Source organism: Sorghum bicolor, chromosome 3 (assembly GCF_000003195.3).
Source record: "Sorghum bicolor cultivar BTx623 chromosome 3, Sorghum_bicolor_NCBIv3, whole genome shotgun sequence".
Classification (NCBI taxonomy): domain Eukaryota; kingdom Viridiplantae; phylum Streptophyta; class Magnoliopsida; order Poales; family Poaceae; genus Sorghum; species Sorghum bicolor.
In genome coordinates this window covers 73500050-73522524 of record NC_012872.2, presented here as the reverse complement: position 1 = coordinate 73522524, position 22475 = coordinate 73500050, and the positions used below count along the sequence as shown (strand labels likewise).

Here is a 22475-nt window from a genome sequence, read left to right as displayed (position 1 = left end):
GTGCATGAATGCTTCCCAATTCCAAACCATGTCATGTAATTGTTACACCCTCTTTCTCATATTAAATCAACATTTCTAATTGTTCTCAGTTAAACTATTTTAAATTTAATCAAATTTAATTTAAATAAAAGAAATTAATATTTATAACATTAAATCAACGTCACTGGATACATCATAGATACATATATTTTAGTATAGATGGAGTATCAATAATGTTGTGTTACGATAACGTTATCGCACATTCCATTTTCAACCTCGCGTCCGCTTCCTCCCACGCCCCTTTCTCCCTAACCACACAAATTGCAATCTCTGCATTAATGATCAGGAAACTCCGGTGTACCTTCGCAAGGACGGGCCTTTTACCGAGGTTTGGAGCTATATAAAACAATGATTCAGTCTCTGCTGGATCCAGTACAACAGGTTCCCTACGTTTGCAAAAAAAAAAATTTGAATGTACCATTGGATATATCTGCGGGAGAGATTTTCACATATGAATAAAAAATACATAGCTCGTCTAGAAACTCCTTTTACCGAGGTTTGGAGCTATATAAAACAATGATTCAGTCTCCCAGTGCTGGATCCAGTACAACAGGTTCCCTACGTTCGCAAAAAGAATATTTTTGAATGTACCCATTGGATATATCGGAAGGATGTCGGGAGGGATTTTCAGATATGAATAAAAAATACATAGCTCGCCTAGAAACTGAGAGACGAATTTGTTAATTCTAATCAATATGGCATTAGCACATGTGTAGCAATTATGACTAATCATGGTCTAATTAGGCTTAAAGATTCATCTCGCGATTTACAGCCAAACTGTGCAATTAGTTTTTTTTTCGTTTACATTTAATGCTTCATGCATGTGTTAAAAGATTCGATGAGACAGGTGAAAAGTTTTTGAGTGGAGAACTAAATAGAGCCTTATTGGTGGAGATGCTGATAGAAAATTGACATAAATCAAAGAAGGAAGGTAGATGTGATTTTCATCTATTTTTTGTGGAACATTTGGAAAGAGAAAAAAATAGAAGGATCTTCCAAAACAGCTCTCTTAGCCCAATGCAGGTTGCTGGCCTTTGGCAATGGCCCCCAGGAATGACGAACCACAACGTCTATCAGTTTTTTCTTGCTTTGTTGCAGTATCAGTTGGCAATAGCCCAATGCTGTTGTAATATTTTTTTGTTTCTGTTCGTGTCCCTGGACCTTTCATTGTGACAACAAATCAGGAAGAATGGGGGAAAGGATCAAATGTGGAAAAGAACAGTGCGTGACCAAGTCGCAGGTACAGAGATTGAAATAAGGAGGGTACAGAGGTTGAACAGTGCGTGACCTTCAATTATACATGTGTGATGGAGCCTTGGCAAGTTGGCAGCGTGGGAGCAGGGGCATCCGCCGTAATCACGTCCCGTCAGGAATAAAATTAGCATATGCATTGATCGAAATTCTCATATAACATCACAGAAATACGAAGCCATACTCTTAGGTCTTTGTAGAATCAGAGCACTCGGAGCTCACAGGTTCATCGTCAAATCGGATTCCCCGATGATCATAGGGTCTGTAGAAAAAGAATTCATGGGAATCGGCAACGGAGCCAGAACTCGGAACGAGGCGTCAAGGCATGCTTACTTGTACACAGGCACGAACAAACAATACAATTTTTTATCCATTTCATATATACAAATATTTTGATCTATCATCTAATGCTGATGGCTAGGCGCCACGCTACAAAGAAATGTTACAACAAATTTTCTCGCTCCATTCAGAACAGAGAACTCATTCATGCTATTACATTTTAAAAAAACACAAAGCATACAACATCAGACAAATGCACAAATTCTATGGAAATCTTAGATTCTTCATCTGTATCCTCAACGTTAGCTACACAGGTTTCTTTTGTTCCAGGTTCTAAAATTCATCATCATCAAGTGACTCATCATCTGACATCATAGCTGTCAACAGTGAGTATTTCACCCGCAATGATATCTTACCTCTCTCAAGGTTCAGCTTTGCACCTGAAACCACCCAGTAGCCCGGTGAATCCTGCGGCCCACGCATCATCTCTGTTGGATCAACAAACTTGAGCAGCTTTGGGGTCTGCACTGGAACAGGTGGGCCACCAGGGTACACTGCCGAGTTTATGTTCACATCGGCTGGCCGCGGTGGGGGCTTCTGAGCTGCTGAGGAGAAATGTGTGCTGATGAGTGTTGAGATAAGGCCTGATTTCTGAGCTAGGTTGGGAGAATTCTCCCATTCCGAGTTCCTTACAACTGCATTGCAGGCTTTTGAGAAATGCAGGCGAAGGAACAGAATTTTCTTGAGGCCATGGTTGACCACGTCTAATTGTGCCCCTGTGACAATGGACAAATCATCTGACTCGACTGGTGCTGCGCAGACATGAGAAAAACGCTTCCACGGTCCAATTGGTTCATAGTATTTGCGGTCATATTCTGGAATTTGGTGATTGTAAGGGTCATCTTCAAGCTGGATAATCTGAGGAAGAGAGCAGAGATATTGAAGATGTATAGCTAATTTGTTGCTCTTCCTTCCTTCAAGGAACAACCGGAGTCCTGTAACTGGTCTTTTACCCACATCAACCTGCAGCGAGTTTGATATTGGACTCAAAAGATGAATAGGGGAAATACATGAACCAAAATTCAGACCATCATCTTAGTGAAAAAAACGCCTGAAAATGTACTATAGGGTTTTTATTTTTGCAAAAAAAAAGGTACAAAAAATGAAACAGAGAAAGAAAACTGCTTCAATTATGACAATAGCAGAAGCTGTCCATACCATGTTAGTGCAAATATAAAGCTTTGGACCGATTATATTTACTGGCAACGATGTACTGCTTTGTCTTTTCCTCTGAGGACCCAGAGCAAGATCACTGTAAACAGGTGCCCACTGCCTTGGAAGCTGGAACTCCAGAAACTGATGTAATTCCTCGATTGGGGGTTTATCTGCACCAAATTTCAATATGTCACCAAGTTGTTGCATTTGGACTTGCAGCCGAATACTAATTTTGCTAGATTGTGCGCTTTGCAAGTTGCAACCAGAAGTATTATGGCACATGTAGGCTTTCTACCCTGTAGAAATTTGCACCACCTATTTTTCTACATTTGCATGTTATTGGCAGAGCAGGAGCACAACCATTGTGTTGTGGATGCTTTTGTTGGCAAATAATACTCACGCAGAAGGCTGCGTCATCCACAAGTGGTTAGGACAGAATTTGTTGCTTTGGCAAGTCTGTGTTGGTTGGCACTTGAGATTAGGAATTTGTTAGAGGGCTCTACTTAAGGAGGATGGCGGAATTTTGTTTAGTTAAGCTGTAATTGAGTTAATCTGTTCAGAGATTCCTAGGAAGGGCAAACAAACTTCATTCCCTGCCATTGTTATCCTTCTAGTCAGATTAATAAAGCCAATCATTCCAGCCATAACACATTATCTAACTAAAATTCTCCAGCCATGCATTCAATTGTGAGACCCTTATTTCCTTAAGAAAAGGAACTATTTGTTTCTCTTGAGAAAAAAATGAACAAATTCAGCTCCCTTTTATACCATTGATTTGCCCAGGTGGTAGGGTATCTCAACCCTAGCAATCGAGAACCTCACACCAAAAGCATATTAGAAAACAGTCCTTTTCAAATGTTAAACCCAGAAGCATCCTATTCCTGGCTATGCATAGGACAAAAACTGTAACCAAATTTCAAAAGTGTCAACGCCAACATTGTGCTGTAATATACTGTGGCTGTATATCTAGATTTCTCCTAGCATCATTCATATATACAGAGTACAGAATAGGTTTTTTTTTAACCGACCTAAATAAAGCACAGCAGTTTAAAAGAGGGTGAATGACACTTACGCCGGAGATACAGATTAATTGCATGGTTCAAAAATCCACTTCCAGGAACTCCATTCAATAGTGAAGTGATTGGTATAAAGGACATTGAGATAACATCAGGCTCTGCTTGAACAGTATTAAGCCACTCGCTATGGGATATAAATTCTTTATCCCTCCCACCTCTTCGCTTAGGCATCATCACCAAATCCTGAGTAGGGCGAACCAAAATGTGTATCATGCTAAGACATCCAGCTAAGCTAATATAAATATGATTCTTTGCTTGAGCAATGATGAGCAATTGAACACTATGAACACAAAGCTCTGTACCTCAGTTGACGAGTAAGAATTCAATGGACTGGACTGTACAAATCTCAGCTGTTGCTCTCTGATATCACTCTGTACAGTATGCAACAATGTTAAATCAGAAAATGTGGAAGAAAAATGCAAGCTGAGAACATATATTATGTCCAGCCAGCATCCTTTCACGATAAAATATACGACAGTACCCAAAAAAGAAGTAAAACCTAAGATTGAAATTCAGAATTCGGAGCAAGTAAGCAGTTTAGATCTATGGGCATGGTATATCAAGAAATTAAATATTTTGTCAATGTATATTTCTCTGTGTCGTTTAAATATTTCTCAACCAGAACAGCCATTCCAGCCACAATTTGAGGCTATGATCACATGCCCATAGAACTAGTGTGTATGTATCATATCACATAGAAGGGAAAACTACCTATTGGAAAAGACAAGATAGGCCAGCTGGCCATCCTAACTTCCCACGAATTCAATGAAATAAATTGGAGGCAATCTATTATTTTAATGTTTGTTGGCCTAGTGATCAAGGTGATAAACACAAATCCCACCTCAAAAGCTGCAGTTTCTAAGGCTCACAGAAGTAAACGTTACATGTTGTGTGGTGTTCAACAAAACAATCATTGATGTTAAATGGAAGAAATCCTGAGAAAAGAAGAAGAAACAAAGGCTCAGAAAGCACCTTATTGTTCCCATATGTGTCCTTGAAACCCATGTCAGATTGCCCATTTGCATCAAAAAATCTCCTGTCTGACATCTCCTTCAATCGTTTTTGAACATCAGCAGCTTGCAAGGTCGATGAATGCTGTTGCTTCAAATAAATTACATCTTTCCCGCCCATCTTTAGACCAACAACTATATGAGTGCCAAATTTTCTAATGAACCTGAAGAGTAAAGCAACTTAAGTCTTATATTGATGAACTTAGAGAATGATTCAGTGAAAATGGTAAGCTGACATCATTTACATGTAATCGATTAGTAAGGATAGGAAATGGCAGTAGATGACAAGTAATGAGGTGTGGGGTGACACACATTTGCAAGGAGGCCAATGACAAAATCAGGGGAGCTATGAAAAATGGAGAGTTAAAAAACTGAAGGTAAAGACTAATATGAACTGAAGGAGAAACACAGAGTTTCATCCTTCGTGCCAAAACTGTAGATTCAGATATGGATCTAACCTAGCCAAGGTGGCAGGTTCCCAGGTTGATGGAACAGCCTGTTTAACATGATCCCGGAGTACAATTTGCCCTTTTGAGAGTGCAACACTGTATAGTGTGACATACCAACCATCGAAAGCAAGTGTTTTGGTATTAGCAGCATCTTTCTGCCAGCTGCCAGAAAACTCAAACATAGTATTGAAGAAGCCAGATGGGATTTTCCCAGACAAAGATAGCTCCTGGTTGAATTGCTCAGACATCTGCAAAATACTTAAGAATTTGAGTATGGTGGCTAACTGGCTTTTGTCCACGTTGTAAACACATGACATGAGCAGTAATAGTTTTCATGGATGCAGATGTACTCTATCTAGTATTTAAAGAAGCAACATGTGAAGAGGAAAAGAGCATGATATGAGCATATAACAGCATCCACCTAAAAGGACTCATATGTCTCCAGATTGTTGTTGTATTCAACTGAGAATGAACTCTATGTTCCCAGCACTAGAAATTTTGAAATGTTTCTGACCAATTCAGTTCCTATTTTCTATTGAATTGCAGGACTATAAATGGTTGCGGCAGCTTCAGATATCATGCCATATATGCACAACAGCATTACTACTTAGTTGAAAGTAGCAACAGTTCACCATGGCATTTTCTTTGCTTAGTGTGTTTGATCGGTACATATTTACACAGCACGCCATGCATCACTATAATACCCAGTTCAGTTGCTATATTTTATCATATTCATATAGATAGAAGTAGTATGAAATTAACACTACTATATGTTACTGCGTATAAGAATCAGAATAAGAAGTGAAATGGGTATACAAACAAAACTACACACCTACTGAAAGTAGCAATAGTTTAGCATGACTTTTTATTTGCTTATTTGGTTTGGTGCGGTAAACTATTTACAGAGCACGTCGTGTGTCTCTATAATACCCAATTCGGCTGTTATTGTCTGTTATGTAGGTACAATCAGTATGAACACGGGGATCCATAAGAAGTGAAATGGAGGATATACAAACAAAACAGAAACAGAAAACAGAACAGAAGCACACCTGCTGGAACGAGAGGACATCGGAGCGGAACCTCATCCGCTCCCCTTTGTCGCACTTAACCGACTTGGTGACGCCAGCGACGGTGACGCCGCCGGGCAGCACGATATCCTGAGCCTCCCCATGGTCGAGCTCGATGAGCCAGGGATCGGGCGCGCCACGCTGCTTGCAGTACTTGAGACGGACGTCACTGACGACATCGAAACCGAGGCCGACGGAGCGTATGGCGGCCTCCGCGGCCTCCTGCGGCGTGGCTCTGCGCGCCATCGTCGTGCTCAGCCGCTCATCCCGGCTCCCTGCTCCCGGGTCCAGGGGACCCGCGTGCGGAGTGGGGAGGGCTCGCGGGACCTCGATCCCCCGGCGCGGGGAGGCTGATCTGACGCGGGGAGAGAGGAGGAGGGTGGGGGAGGAGCGGCGGGCGACGGGAGCGAGGGCGGCGCCGGGAAGCACAGGTTGGAGAAAGGCGAAGTGGCAGGAGAGGTGAAATTGGCTGCTGTCTGTCTCCGGGTCTCCTTTCGTTTTTTTTTTTCCTTTTCTTTTCTCTTGTTGATTCAAAAAAGGCAGGTCGTTTGGTTTTTATGGTGGACCCAGTTAGGTTTGGTCAAACTGAGGTAGTTGGCGAGCAAGGCCCACTAGGCACCGGCAGTAATAGATTCGGTGATCAGCCAGCCTAGAAATCAGCCAACAGTAATCTACCAAATCTGTTACTCCCTCCGTTCCAAATTATAAGTCATTACAAGAATCTTGAAGAGTTAAAGCATTTTCAAGTTTGACTAAAAATATAGAGAGAAATATAAAGATTTATGTCATAAAATAGGTATAATATGAAAATATAACTAACAAAGAATCTAATGATACTTGGTTGGTAACAAAAATGTTATTATTTTGATATATAAACTTGGTCAAACTTGAAAAACTTTGACTCTCCAAAATTCTTAGAATGACTTATAATTTGAGACGGAAGGAGTAGTTTTTTTTTACTAGTCAACTTTTTCTCATAAAAAAAGTTTATCAGTCAAGCGAACATATTGCTTGTGTGGTACTGGACCCACTGTAACTCCTCTTTGTGTTTGCAATTTAAAATTGGTTGGATATTGGCTGTGTACATAGATTTGAATGCATGCAACATTTTTAAACTCCTATTGCTCGAATTCGTTGTGGGAGAAAAACGTGATGTTCTAGAGAGAAAACGGTAAATGCAGTTGATGACGTTGCAAGTCTGATCTTTATATGTGAATAAAGGCGGTTTTTTTTTGGAATTTACATGTGATAATTTTTTTTTGAATGTATGCCAGCATGTTTATTTCTCTTTTCAGTTGTTTTTTCTTATCAGCCAGCAGTATTTTTCTTTTACAATAAATCAGTCAATAATAATTTCAGTCATGACTTCTCATAAAAAAAAAAGACCTAGATTATGCATGTAGACAACCCGCGGTAGATCCTGGCAACGTCAGCGGTGGGAATGTCCCCGGCGTGTCAACGTCGCAGGCAGAGACAGACAAATTTCCGCGGTGGATCAGCATCAACGTCGCAGGCAGGTGAAGGAGTGGCAGGCACAGCACAGCACAGGCGTGACCCGGTGGACCCCACGTGCGTGAGAGACTCTTCCGCAGCGGGCACTTGTCAATTGGGTACCTGGTGCGTGCTGGTGGACCAAGCCCAGCAAAAGCAATCGACCCAGAAAAGAAAAGTCAACAAAAGATTTCTTTTTTAAAAAAAACAAACAAAAAACGATTCAGGAGCCGCACAGCACACGCGACGTGATCCATTTGCCTTTTGCTGTCCCTCGGCCCCGGCTCCTGTTTTTGACCCATTTCAAAGGCACATGCGGCGCCACGTAATACTGGCAGCGGATCCAGGATTTTAAACATGATAATAAGTTCAGTTTGGTTAGTATCAACAAAATACGCTGAAAGAAATATTATTTGGTATTTTGTTTCAAAAAAATATTATTTGGTATTAGCCGGTGACAGATCTAGGCAAATAGAGTCCCCGTTTGGGTCTCCGGCTCCTATTCTCTCATGGAGTGATTTAATTAATTCCTAAGAGAGACCATGGTGAGAAGGTGATGAATATAACAGTGAAGCAGGTTCTTAGCTCACAGCTGCTAGTGTAAATAGAGAAGTAATTCTCTTTCAGTCCCCACTTAAATCAGTTGGTATTTTGAGCATTTAGCTAGTTAAGAATAACTCTTTTCAACGAAGCTAAAGTTGAAGCTCTCTCAAATGGCCCCTTAATTAAACGAAGCTTTTTCCATTATATTCTACCTCTAGCTTAGCTTGTTATTTAAACCTTTAAATTTATGGGCACTAATTTGTAAGATGGGGCTTTATGCTTTCAGTAATGGTAGCGGGGCTCGGGCCCACCCAGCTCCAGTGGTACATCTGCTCTTGGTGTTAGCTTTCAGTGGAGAATTCAGCCATGAAGTTTTCCGGAGTCATCACATTTATACAGCAGGGTTGGCATCATTGTTTAATTGTGATGAACAGTAATTCTTCACTAATTTTGTCCAGATTATTGGAGTCACACGACCCCAATAATATAGGCTAGATTCACCCCTGTTAGCTTTAAAAAAATATCGATATGGTGCCAAATAAATGCTAAATGTCTTTTTCAAAAATCATCTACAATATCAGCCAAAAAAGTCAGCACAATTTTTTTTAAAAAAAAATAATCAAGCAAGAGAGCAGCCAATTATATTAAAAATAAGTCTAGATTGGACAACAACAATACAACAACCCAAAGATCACAACGTCGACGACAATAAAAAAAAAACTAAAGTGGCTAGTTTTGTTGAGATTTTAAGAATTGGTGTAAAGATGAAACGAGCGTTGTGGCGACACACGGTGAGAACAAGACCGAATCGGAAATGAAATGGCTGCAGCATGCTCCCTTTTTGACGTATTATATTAGCTACCTAGTATTGGGTTAATTGGCCCTTCAACTTATGGATCGAGGGCATTTATATATGAATAAAGTGATTAATAGGGTAATAATTGAAGGTCATGTATAACCACTAAGATTGAGACGATAGGATGAAGGCAGGGGAGTACCGAATGAGAAAGAAGATTACATGCTGGCTGAAAAAATAAAGCGTTTGTTAATGCTGATTGGTTATGAAAAAATATTATCTTATGACTAAAAAGTAATGCTGAAAAATTCAAACAAATAGGATCTAGTAATAATGATAATACAGTTCGATACTATATTTTTGTTGAGAGAGGTGGGACGAGCCATCTCAATGTGAGGCCTAGCTGAGTTTATCTCGTCGACTTTGTGGGACAAGCTGCAAGTTGTTCACGTTGACTTTATTACTCGGACATCTATTTAAAGTTGAAAATAAACAGAAACGAACGGAAAATCGTTCTATTATTTTCATTTTCATATTTTTAGACGGAAACGAGCCGGAGAGTTGAGAGCGAACACGGTGGCGGAATAATTGATAATACGAAAACAGGTAAATGCGATTGAAAAATAGATGGAAACAAACGATAAACGAAAACTTAAGCCGGAACATGTAAGCCGCATATGATAGCTCAAATAGAGAGACTAAAGTACAATACCAAATATCAATTGTGCACTAACCAATGACTAATGACCACACATTAATGTTAGTACAATACCAAATATCTATAGATCACATAAATATGAATTATCCATACATCGCATGACACAAAAGATATGACACATCTCATATGCTCACAAGTCACAACATGTATTCAACACAAATAGGCACACAACACCACGACACATCAGTTTTTCACAGCACACCATCTTTATTCATTGCATTTGCATATGGAGCACTTTGCCTTTCTCCCTACAATTTGCGGCACACATATTCATGATTAATTGGAAATGTGCGGCGCTAGGAAGAGTGTCCAGTGCTGTGTGGGTGTGACAGGGATAGGAATAGAATAGGGTTTTATAATTTGGGCCATATATGGGCTTTTGGCGGTATTGGGCTACCTATCACATCTCTACTATAATTGAAATCTTCTCCAGACAAATCTCACCTGCAAAATCAACGACTCACAGCACATGTCCTACAGATTTAACGGCTCATATTAGAAGTATGATCACGACCTTACACACCCTCAGCCTCGCCAGTGGCGGACCTAGGATTTTACTATAGGGTATGCCTAAATTTTTTTTTATATATAATTCGGTAAACCATTTACAATTTGGTAAAGCCACATAAAATTAAATAACATGATAAGCCTTAAATTCAAAAATTAAGCTAGAAATGATGATAAATCTCGATATAAATTGTTATAATAAAATAGAAATAGTTCAAAATATAGCTTGAGACTTACAATATTTGAAGCCGCAGCTGCTGCCCTCTGTGCTGCTTGTTTCTGAAAAAGAGATGGAATGTCTCCACTTCTCTTCATAATTCAAAAATTCTGAAAAAAAATTGTGCAACATGAGTACGACAACTTGCTAGGCACTAGCAAAACTCACATGTGATAGATGGAATCATGTTACTATTTAAAAAACTCACATACTGCCTTCTTGGCTTAATGACTTCTTTGATGGATTGATGCTAAATTGCTAGGCCTGTTCAACAACAAACTAACGATCACAAACTAAAATAATAAAAATTAAGAAATCACTCATATGTAAAAAAATAAAACTATGAGTCTATTACTATACGATGCTGATCCGAGTAAATAATTTTTTTTACAAGATCAATACCTGCACGCCGCAGGCCGAACCGCCAAAGTGCCGATCGAAACAATGCCCGGCGTCGGCGTGGCAACGTGACAAAGCGATCTGTCCGACGCGCCGTCGTCGCCGAACGAACGAACTGGCCGGCGCGTGACTGCCGTCGTCGACTGAACGAACAAACTGCCGAACCCTCCGTGGCGTCAGCGCGTGACTGGCCGGCGGCCGCGCCCGCAGATCAGCAGATGAGAAATTGAGAACACGAGTAGACGATGGGAACACGAGTAGACAATGACACATAACTCACGTCTCAACTTTTCTTGGTCTCCGTGTGCAGTTAATCTCAATCTGGCGCAATTTCTGGACTCCGCTACAGAAGCCGAACAGATGCGCCGCCAGCCGCTTGCTTCGTCTTTCTTTTTTTCACATTAAAAATTTCTATTATATGTGTATGACTGCTGGACCCAGGGTATGCCGTGGCCCACCCGGCATACCCTGTGGGTCCGCCCCTGAGCCTCGCATCAAATCAAATCTCCATCAGCCGCGTCGCGGGATCGATTCTTCCGATCGCACAAATAAAAGAAAACCCCCGTGAATACTTGAGCTCGTGAAGCTTCTCTCCCTCGCCGCCGTCGCCGATCTCCCCCGCGCAGAGTCGCTCTTCCTCCTCTCCGTACCCCACTCCCCGGCGTCCCCCACCCTCGCCAACCTCCTCCTCCGCGCCGCCGCCGCGTCAGGCGCCACGCCCGACGATCTGCTCGGGTTCTTCTCACACCTCGTGGGCTGCCACGGGCTGCGGCCTAACGCATTTTCTTTCTCCACCCTCCTCGCTGCTATCGCCCCCGCGGGCGCCGAAGCGCTCCCCCACGGCCGCGCCCTCCACGCCCGCGCGCTCGCGAAAGCGGGATGCTTGCCCCGACCGGCGAGAGTGGGCACGTGATGACCAGCCTCGTCGGCGTGTATGTAGCGGCCCGCCAGCTCGAGGACGCCCGTAAGGTGTTCGACGAAATGTTAACCAGGGCGGTGACCGCGTGGAACTGCATGCTCGCCGCATACGTTTAGTGCGGCGAGGTGGACGCCGCGATGCGGTTTTTTTGGCGAGATGCCCAGGAGGGACGCGGTGGCATGGACGACCATGATTGGTGGGTGCGCGAATGTTGGGAGGGCAGCAGAGGCGGTGGACCTGTTCTGGAGGATGAGAAAGGCGTGTGTCAAGGATGACGCAATGACCATGGTTGCCTTGTTGACGGCCTGTGCAGAGCTGGGTCACCTGGAGCTTGGACGGTGGGTGCATGCACGTGTGGACTTGGAACGGTGGCAGTGGAGAACAGTGTTGCTGGATAATGCTCTAATCCATATGTATCTCAAGTGCGGTGCTATAAAAGATGCACGATGCTTGTTTAGGATGATGCCAAGGTGGAGCACTATTTCTTGGACAACTATGATCTCGAGTCTTGCAATGCATGGTCACCCCCAGGAGGCGGAGCACTGTTTCTTGGACAACTATGATATCGGGTCTTGCAAATTTTCATATAGACTTTTTTTTGTTAGTGGGGTAGGTTTGTTTTTTAGTTTTATGATTTATTTTAGTTTTGTAATTTTTTTCTAAATGTCACCGTAGCGTTAGCACGGGCAATATACTAGTATTTATAAGAAACGAGATATCTTGATCAAAAACATCGTAAATACGGACGCATAAAGGCTATTTTCGATCCCATTTCTGTTTATCCCGGAAAAAACAAAAATGAATGGAAAAATACGGTATACGGTTGTGGACGGAAGAGGATTTATCCCGTCTCGTTTTTGGCTGAGTTATAACAGAAAGTATTTTTGGCTGATTTGTTTTATTGTGAGAGAAAATACAGCTGAATGACTTGCAGACTCTGCTGGAAGCAAACGAGCTCTCTCTAGAAGAAAAATAAGTTGCTTTTGCCTGATTCGCTTGGAACCGCAAAAAGAACGCCTTGTTTAGTTCACACAAAAAACCAAAAAGTTTTCAAGATTCTTTGTCACATCGAATCTTTTGGCATATGCATGAAGCATTAAATATATATGAAATAAAAACTAATTGCACAGTTTTTTTTACGGTAAGGCCTTGTTTAGTTGGCAAAATTTTGGTTTTTTGGCTACTGTAGCACTTTCGTTTTTATTTGATAAACATTGTCCAACCATGAAGTAACTAGGTTCAAAAGATTCATCTCACAAATTTCAGATAAACTGTGTAATTAGTTTTTATTTTTATCTTTATTTAATGCTCCATGCATGTGACCAAAGATTCGATGTGACGGAGAATCTTGAAAATTTTTGCAAACTAAACAAGGCCTAAATCACGAGACAAATCTTTTGATTCTAGTTAGTTCATGATTGGATAATATTTACCACAAACAAACGAAAGTGTTACAGCAGTGGGTTTAGGATTTATTTGACAAACATCCACAAGACCGAAGTTGAACCGCGAGTTCTGCTGCGGACGTCGCATCCGCGAGAGTTGAACCGCCCGCAGCGCGTGCAGGATGAGACAAAAGAGTCGCGTGGCAGACGCCCGAGACGCCGCCGGCCCGCCGCAGCCTGCACGGCATCCGGCCCAGGAATACAAACGGCCGCCGGAAACGAGGCGACGGCAAGGCCAGCGGAGTGCGTGGGGCGTCGGGAGTGACACGTACGAGCACGACGACTCACTGAGCAGCTCGTGTACACTACATAGCATACAGTAGCAGCGCAGGCGCACCCTGCAGAGCACACCGAGACGTAGGTAGTGGCCAGACGCAAGGCCGGCTGGCCGGGAAGCCTGCAGAGCTCGATGGGCCATAGTCGAGGTGCGGCGGCGGCGTCTCGGGTGCCGGCGCTGTTCGTGTTGGGCGACTCGCTGGTGGACGACGGCAACAACGGCGCGCTCGCCAGGGCCGACTACTACCCTTACGGCGTCGACTTCCCGCCGCTGGGCGCCGCCACCGGCAGGTTCTGCAACGGCAAGACCGTCGCCGACGCCTTGTGTCAGTGTCGACCTGTCGTCTCCATCACATTCGCTTCAACTCTGCCGCCGGCCTGCAACCCATCCGTGTTCCGTTGTTTCTTTAATTCCTTCCATTAATTCCAGGCGATCTTCTGGGCCTCCAGTACGTGCCGCCGTACACGAGCACCCGCGCCCTGAACGGGACGGCGGCGATGCAGGTGCTCGGCGGCGTCAACTACGCGTCGGCGGCGGGAGGCATCCTGGACGAGACAGGGCAGCACCTGGTGTGTGTGTGTGTGTGTGTGTGTGTGTGTGTGTGTGTAATTAAGCTTTTAGTTTTTGTGACAGTGGGCACTGGCAATAGGGACTAGGCTGAGCAACTCGCGCTTTGTGCTTGCACTTGCAGGGCGAGAGGTTCAGCCTGAGCCAGCAGGTGCTCAACCTGGAGGCGACGCTAGACGGCGCCATCAGGCCCCTGTTCGGCGGCGACCATGACGGGTACGAGCGGCACCTGGCGCGGTCGATCGCCGTTGTAGTGATCGGCGGCAACGACTACCTCAACAACTACCTCCTCACGCCGCTCGGCATCGGCTACGACTCCGGCGACCGGTACCGCCCCGGCGAGTACGCCGACCTCCTGCTGGACCAGTACTACGCCCGCCAGATACTGGTACGGTCAGCCGGTCGGTCAGAGTGAGTGATGAGTGACAGGCCATCTATCGATCGAGCTCAGCTGCTCCAACCAATTCCTGTGACTTGTAACTATTGCAGGCTCTGCACAGCCTTGGGCTGAGGAAGTTTCTACTGGCCGGTGTGGGCCCGCTGGGCTGCACCCCGGGCCTGCGGGCCTCGGCTGGGATGGGCCCACAAGGTCAGTGCGTGGAGCAGGTGAATCAGATGGTGGGGCTCTTCAACCAGGGGCTCAGATCGCTCGTCGACCAGCTCAACGCCGACCACCACCCTGTCGCCACCTTCGTCTACGGCAACACCTACGCCGCCGTCCAGGACATGATCAACAACCACAGCAAATACGGTCTGTAACCGGTGCTGATCGAGATATATATGCTACAACCTACATCTTTTTCTCTATAAACTAGGTAGATCAAAGTTAAGTTTTTGATAACTTGCTTAGGACAACAAAGACTACCTACGTTTTAGGTTCTCCTTGACACGGTTTCTTCAGCAACTTCACCAGTTATTTGAAGTTGTTTTGACGTATATTTTTCAAACAACTTCACACGTGAAACTATCGAAAATATGTTCTACACAAAGGATTGCGTTAGGATGAAGCTAAAAAATAGCTACTTCTCTCAGCTTCACACTCACCGTGGTGAGTGATCTATGGATCTATGAGAGTATGTTTTTAAGGAGTTTTATAGAGGAAGAGTTGTTTTGTTAAACTATTCACCGAATTGAATTAAAACCCACCGGTAAAGATGTGTGTGAGGCTAAATAAAATGTTTCATCAGTGAAGCGGAGCTTTGCCAAATAAATTAGCCTTGGAATGGACGGAGTGGACACATGCATGGTCAAGTGTAAGAAATTATAATGGCGTGAAATGCTTTGACACACATCGATCAATTCGCGGCAGGTTTTACGGTGGTGGACAGCGGGTGCTGCGGGGTGGCGCAGATCGTCACCTGCGGCCTCTGCGTGCCGTTCGTGGCGCCGTGCGGCGAGCGGGAGCGGTACGTGTTCTGGGACGCCTACCACCCAACGCAGGCGGCCAACCTGGTACTGGCGCAGATGGCTTTCGCCGGCACGCCGGAGCACGTCTACCCTCTCAATCTCCGGCAGCTGGCTGAGCTATAAGACTATGCATGGATAGTATATATTTGGTATACGTACATATATATATACTTCTCGTCAGACAAACATGAAACATGCATGAATATATGCTACATACACATTAGATCGAGTTCCCCAATTAATATTAATACATATATAGCTGACGAGTTCATGTGAATATGCTCAAGTTCTCAAGAGATATGATAGAGATATGCATGGTACAATGTACATTAGCCTCTCAGAAGGAAGCTAAATACACGTCATAGTGTCTAATACATATATCGTTGACGAACAGTAATAATGATAGTATATATATATATATATATATATATATATGTCTGTCATCATAACAGGGGGGTTCCAGTACGTGATAATCGTTCATCTGATGATGATGAAGGATCAGAAGCTTGGCTTAGCCTAATATCCATGTCTGGCTTGCTTGGTACGGTGAAGAGGACAGATCAATGTGATGATGATCGTCAATGCATGACGTGATATGGGAGAGAGGAAGGGAAGAAGGTCAAAAAACAGAGATTAAGATGAGCAACAGCTAGCTCCTAGATAGCTAGTTATTAGTTGCATTGGTTCATGAAGACGATGATGTATATATATGATGAGTAGCACAAATTAATTTTGACTGGTAATAATTCAGTAAAACCTTCTTTGTGTGCGTCTCCACAAACTTCTGTGGAACCACACAAGGCTCGTGGTGAACAAAAAATGTCATCTTAAGAGATGATGACAGGATTAGTTGAGTAACGCTGCACATGAAAAACCAGCAGCGACTCATCAGTTCAGTTCGTCCTTGAACTCTTCCATAAGAATGCAAGGAACAGTTAGCAAAGCTCGGTCTGCCTATAGCTACAAAGTAATAATATTATAATATATGAAACTTACATGGCGACTAATTAACAAAAACAGGTGCTGACTGGTGACCTTTATATGCATGCATGGTGACTACAAATTAAAGTAATATGATATCCTTTCTACTACTAAACTGATCACTGATGAGCTAGTATAGACATTATGGATTCATCAGAGGGTTTTATAGCACAAGTAATAAAGGATGCTGATGCATGGAAAATTGGACGGACCTGCCATGGTCCTTTTGCATTGGTTAGAAGTCAGGCGAATGCAGCACCCAACCCAGAGTGAGCATCGCCGTCAACAAGTTAGTCAAGTCTCTCATCAAGTGTACGTACGCGCAGGCGAGCAGATGCATGTGTGTGCATGCATGCATGGTGAGTACCTAGCTATCACACACGTACACTGCATGCCTGCGGTTTCAAATGAATTAAGCCATCCAATTAAGACTTGCTGTGTTAAGAGAGCTAGAAGAGATGCATGATATGCGTTGACTGTTTGGATATACTGACTCGTACCGAAGGAATTAAAGAAGATAGGTGCGTGCATGCATGGTTGTTGATGGTTGAGAGACTGGTAGTTGCATTGTCTAGCAGCCATGGTGTCTAGGCCAAGCTGGGCTTCTGATCGGTTGCTGCAGCAGCCAGGGGAGAAGGAACCAGCCTGCTGTAGTACTGCTGCGCTGTCGGTGCTGCCAGAGTTGGAGACGTCAGAGACATTGTCATGCCTGAAATTAAAATCACGCTCTGTTAGTTACTTAATTTTACTTAGCAGAGAAATGCAAGAGTGAAAACAGAAGGGAGGAAATCGATCTGTCTTGAAAAATTAAGCTATACCTGCTTGGGCAATGGAATTAGGAGTAAACGCCACCGCGCCGCCGTACTGCTGGAGGCCGCCGGCAACGGCGGCCAGGGTGGTCGCCGCCGTCGTGCCACCCACCGCAGCCGCAGCAGCGTACTGGTACAACTGGGGGTACTGCACCATGCCGTACCCACCAGCGGCCATGGCCGCCGCCGGAGCGTACTGGAAGTAAGGGTACAGTGCGGAGGGGTTGGCCGCCTCCGGCGCCATTGTTAGCCCCGCCGGCGCCGTCGCTGTTGCTCCTCCGCCGCCCAAGATGGCGTACTGCTGTAGCTGGGCTCCCTGCTGCAGACCAGCGTAGGGCTGATAGTAGCTCTGCAAAAAAATTGCATGCATGCATGCGTAGAAGATGATCAGTAAGAGCAGGTACAATAATGGCTTATAGTTAAGCTAATGCTGATGTGGAGGAGAAAAGAGATGAGAGAGATGATAGCTTGACTCTTATGTAAGCACCAAGCTGGGCATGGATGCATAGGTAGTAATGGGTCCAAATAGCAAGTGTTGTGAGAAGGAATAGGAAAGAGAATGTGTTTTATTGTATAACTTGGCTCTAATCACTTGGCTTATAGCCAAACACTTTGCTATATTATTGACCTTGCTCTAATGCGTACGACATATACGTCAAAATAATAATAATAATAATAATAATAATAATAATAATAATAATAATAATAATAATAATAATAATATTCCAAAGAACCTAGGCAAGGGAATCTTTGACGACAAAAGAAAAGTGTAAACGAAATCTTCGACAAAATTAAAATGAATATGTACCAGCGGGTAGCCGTAGTCCGAGATATAGGGAGAGTACCTGAAATCACAAAGTCACTGGAATTAGCACCATATATATAATTAACAAGAAAAGAACAGTACCATATATAATTAATTAACAAAAAAAAGAAAGACTGTAACCAGATTAAACATGGATCGTTTCATAAATCATAATGTGCGATGTCAAATACAATCGGTCGTTGATCATTGTATCACGCCAGTCATGCTCATGCATATCAAAAAGGACATGGGGGAATTTGGACGGTGCATGGGATCCACGCATGCTTGCATGGGTCAAGAAGCAAGGCCAGCCAGCTTGGCCCTTGACCGTGCACGCAGATCAAAGCAGGACCGCCGGAGAGGAAGCGTGCATGCAAGCAGCTAGCATGCGAGCCTTGCCGCATGCAGCTAGTATGCAAGAAGAAAGCTACTAGGAGGAGCCAGCCATGCATCACCCAGCAGCAGCTTTTTCCAAAAGTGATTTGCCCCACATGTCAGTCACTGTACTCGAGGTATGTAGTATGCAAAAATATACAAGACCTGTGTACCGTGTACTTGCTGTATAAAATCCCGCATGCTCTCAGCCACACATGATGATGATGAGGTGCTCACGCCTAGCTAGGTCTCGATCTGCTGCAATCTCCATACAGTATACGTTGGACTGGTGCGAGCTAATCTACGAATAGTACTCCGAACCCTTCAACCCTACATATATATACCCTACAATATATATAGTGTATACACACGTATACTACTCTCTCTTCGTTCCGATCCAAATTGCAAATCGTTCTATATGGGTGCGTACTATAGCAACAAATCAGAAAGCGGCCAGAAACTATATACTTACAATTTGGAACGACGGAGGAGTAGCTGCTAGTTGCACACTGAGAAATGCAAGCATAAACACAAAAGGAGCGTACGTATATATGTACAGTAGGCCAGAACAGGGACTGCATGATCTGATATCTGTAGTAGGGAGCGCTGCACAAGCTAGCTGTGGCCCATGAGCACATGCAGGAAGATGAGAGGCACATGCCTTGGGTGATGGACGGTGCAGTGGCTGGCCCCTCCTACCATTAACGACCGAGCAGGCAGAGGCCGGCATGCAAGCAGAGGCCGGCGCTGCCTTTAACCGAAACCCATGTCTTTACAGCTAGCGCAGCAGTGCAGATCAGGAGACACACAGATGGATCGATCCATAGTCATAGACTGGCCGGCCGCCCGGCATGCATCATCAGAAGCTAGTAGCTGTGATGCTGGCCACTGGCCATGCATTTTACGCCCATTGGCCAATATAATGCATGCAAGAGTGTAGAGGATAGAAGTAATAGTACGACTCACCCGGCGTACACACTGTAAGTAGGAATCCCTTGCTGGATGCCATGATCGGCCGCCGGGACGAAGCTCATCAAGCTGGCACCACCAGCACCAGCTGTCTGAAAAGACTTCATTGTTGCCCGCATGTTGTTGCTGCCTCCCCCTCCTCCGTAAACATGAGCTGCAGTATGCATATCCATCCGGCCATATGCAAGGAACACACAGTACAGTTATTAACAGATAATAAGTGAAATATGTCGTTAGTGTCAGTCAAAATTATTGGATTATACATTAATTATTGGAGAATTTAATTTGTAAAGTCGCAAACGACACAGTAATAATTAAGCCCACGGTCATATATATTAATTATTCTAGAAGTAAGATTCATGTATGAACAATGCAGTCATGATTTTATGCATGCACTCAATGGAAGATCTAGATAAACTACTGCAAGTGATTTTATTTGTTATGACGCGTCTGCTACTAGAATTCAATTTGCAATGTCATGACCAAGAATGCAGTAGACCACTACTATTAAAGAGGCATCGCAGGCTGGGCAGCAGCAGCTAATAAGAAAGATTTGTACTCGTAGCAGATGCAGTACGTTCTATGGTTAGTTAGTTAGTTAGAGAAGGGTGTACGGAAGGGAGATAATTTTGTAGAGGACAAGGACATCAAAGCACACTGACGAATACAGCTGCATGCAGCTGCACCTGCAGGATTGGAAGAAGCAAGGCAAGCTAGCCTGGAAGGAACAGCCCCCAAGAATAACTAACCACGCCTGCTTTTAGCGCTTTGCAGAAAGCTGGAGGTGATGCAGCTTTTTTCATCTTATTAGGGAAATACTGTCGGGGGTACTATACCCGGATACTATGATCTTTGTTTTGACCCTTTTTATTTGCACGATGCATATATACTGCGTAGCATCTTGCCTTTAATGGAAGATCTATATATGCAATGCAACATTAATATAACTGATCTTGCAAAATAGCTAGCACCACATCATGCATATATATACCCAATATGTATAGTGACAAAATTAAACTTTAACTAGTTAGTTATTCAGTTGATTCTAAACAAAAAGGCATCATGCATTCCCTGCTTCAGACAATATTGATTTGATTCTAAAAGTGCAGTGCCTGAAATATTGTCTCGATTAGTTTAAGGCAGAACTAATGCAAGAAGCTATAACAAAGCTTGATTAGCAGTACCAAGTAGCAACGTAGTTTATGCGCAAGGCATATATACATCAGCATAAAATGATGCAAAGGCAAAAACCTTTGAACTACATGATGTGTGTATATATCCTTATTAATGAGCAAAGAGTCAACAGTATATATATCTGGCATGAATTCAGAAGCTCAATCAGGCTTTATATTACTTTTCGAAATTCTTTCGATGACCATTAAATAGTTTGTTGATGAAACGATTTATTAGTTTCTTTGTTAAAGAGTGAAGACAAATCCAGTTAACAATATAATTACCATATGGTTGCAGATACGACGGCAGCAGTGCTGTCTTGGACTTGTTGACGCCGAGATAGGCAAGATTGCAGTTGGCCCTCCTTCCATCAATCACCGGGTACGGATCGATGCAAGCTCTCAGCGCCGCCTCTGGCTCACGGAAAGTTACCTACAATTATCCAAGCTTATAACCATCAACAAGACAACAACTATTTCAATACCGTATATATTAATATAAGCTCTTCAATGGTTCATGTGTGCAACTTGTTAATTATTGGACATTAGTTAACTAACTCTTTGGTTATTCAACTGAATTGATGAGGATATATGTATATATACAAAATTAACGAAGAAAATTAAAAAGGTTAGGATAAAAGAAGAAATACTAAACTAGCTAGTATACGTTAACAAAGCAGGAAATTATATATGATGGTTCTGAATGAAGAGGATAAAAAGAGGAAGGGTTTGGAACGACTCACAAATCCGTATCCCTTGGATCTGCCTGTGTTCTTGTCGGTGATGACGACGGCCTCAAGGATGTCGCCGAACTGCTGGAAGTAGGCCCGCATACCCTCCTTATGCGTCTCCCACGCAAGTCCCCCCACGAACACCTTGGTGAAGGTCGTGTCGCCGAACTGCCCCGCACCGCCGCCGCCGCCACCACCACCACCGCCGGACATCGCCTGAGACATATCTGTACAGAATTCTCGGCCGGCCCTCCTTACTCGCTATGTATATATCCAACAGCTACGTACTGCCAGGCCCCTGATCTCTTCCTTGTTCCTCTTCTGGCTAGAGCTGGCTGATGATCCTCTCTCTTCTTGCACCCCTAGCTCCCTGTGTCTACCTCTTCTTGCGGTATCCACTATCCACCAACCGAGCCGAGAGGACTACTACTAACCTTGTGTTTGGGAGCCAGAAAGGCGAGGTCTGATCTCAAGGCTTGATATGCAAGGGAGGCCGGAAAGGCTACCTCTCTCTCTCTCTCCCCCTGCAAGCACCAACCCTAGCTACTAGCTAGCCTAGCTACAGCTGCCTGGCCTGGCCTGATCTCTCTAATTTGCAGAGAAGAAGGGGGTAGGAACTAGGAAGAGAGAAAGAAGAGGGGAGAAGGGAGAGAGAGAGAAAGATATCAGAGAGAGAGAGAAAGAGAAAAGCTAAAGTTGGCTGCAGGCAAAGGGGAAAGAAAGGAAGAGGAGAGAAGGTAGGACCTGGCACCGTTATATAGCTAGTCCACCAGTACCCCCTCTCACTCTGAGTATCTCTACGCCACATTTGCTGCTTGGCCGTCCTTCTTCCTTGAAAAATGTAGGCTCCACAAAAGTACTGCAACCGTACCCTGATATTTACATGATCAGATATATATGTATAAATAGTATGTTTCATACATATTATCATACATTTATACATACACATTCAATTGAGAAA

The 22475-nt window shown here is 43.7% G+C and overlaps 3 protein-coding genes across 3 annotated transcripts; 1 reads left to right on the top strand and 2 right to left on the bottom strand.

The window, feature by feature from the left end:
* LOC8074095 (MACPF domain-containing protein At4g24290) lies at positions 1604–6899 on the bottom strand. The gene is made up of 7 exons (XM_002456918.2): positions 6369–6899; positions 5329–5567; positions 4833–5034; positions 4163–4231; positions 3857–4043; positions 2788–2954; positions 1604–2592 (listed from the first exon to the last, which is right to left on the bottom strand). Exons 1-7 carry the CDS (start codon positions 6630–6632, stop codon positions 1903–1905), a joined length of 1818 nt encoding a protein of 605 aa, XP_002456963.1. The 5' UTR covers positions 6633–6899; the 3' UTR covers positions 1604–1902.
* LOC8077385 (GDSL esterase/lipase At1g71250) lies at positions 13831–15853 on the top strand. Its single transcript, XM_002459090.2, has 5 exons — positions 13831–14023; positions 14128–14267; positions 14390–14653; positions 14755–15016; positions 15575–15853. Exons 1-5 carry the CDS (start codon positions 13831–13833, stop codon positions 15793–15795), a joined length of 1080 nt encoding a protein of 359 aa, XP_002459135.1. The 3' UTR covers positions 15796–15853.
* LOC8077384 (RNA-binding protein 24) lies at positions 15893–22237 on the bottom strand. Its single transcript, XM_002456917.2, has 6 exons — positions 21527–22237; positions 21069–21216; positions 19609–19765; positions 18271–18307; positions 17472–17811; positions 15893–17362 (listed from the first exon to the last, which is right to left on the bottom strand). Exons 1-6 carry the CDS (start codon positions 21737–21739, stop codon positions 17241–17243), a joined length of 1017 nt encoding a protein of 338 aa, XP_002456962.2. The 5' UTR covers positions 21740–22237; the 3' UTR covers positions 15893–17240.

Excerpts from the sequence above, each read along its gene's own strand:
- LOC8074095 (XM_002456918.2), bottom strand. The coding sequence starts at position 6,632 with ATGGCGCGCAGAGCCACGCCGCAGGAGGCCGCGGAGGCCGCCATACGC. Across the intron at positions 5,035-5,328 it reads GAACCTGCCACCTTGGCTAG|GTTCATTAGAAAATTTGGCA; the intron begins GTTAGATCCATA and ends TTTACTCTTCAG. Across the intron at positions 4,232-4,832 it reads ACACATATGGGAACAATAAG|AGTGATATCAGAGAGCAACA; the intron begins GTGCTTTCTGAG and ends CATACTGTACAG.
- LOC8077385 (XM_002459090.2), top strand. The coding sequence starts at position 13,831 with ATGGGCCATAGTCGAGGTGCGGCGGCGGCGTCTCGGGTGCCGGCGCTG. Across the intron at positions 14,024-14,127 it reads GACCGTCGCCGACGCCTTGT|GCGATCTTCTGGGCCTCCAG; the intron begins GTCAGTGTCGAC and ends CATTAATTCCAG. Across the intron at positions 15,017-15,574 it reads CAACAACCACAGCAAATACG|GTTTTACGGTGGTGGACAGC; the intron begins GTCTGTAACCGG and ends AATTCGCGGCAG.
- LOC8077384 (XM_002456917.2), bottom strand. The coding sequence starts at position 21,739 with ATGTCTCAGGCGATGTCCGGCGGTGGTGGTGGTGGCGGCGGCGGCGGT. Across the intron at positions 21,217-21,526 it reads GATCCAAGGGATACGGATTT|GTAACTTTCCGTGAGCCAGA; the intron begins GTGAGTCGTTCC and ends GGATAATTGTAG. Across the intron at positions 17,812-18,270 it reads CGGACTACGGCTACCCGCTG|AGCTACTATCAGCCCTACGC; the intron begins GTACATATTCAT and ends ATTTTTTTGCAG.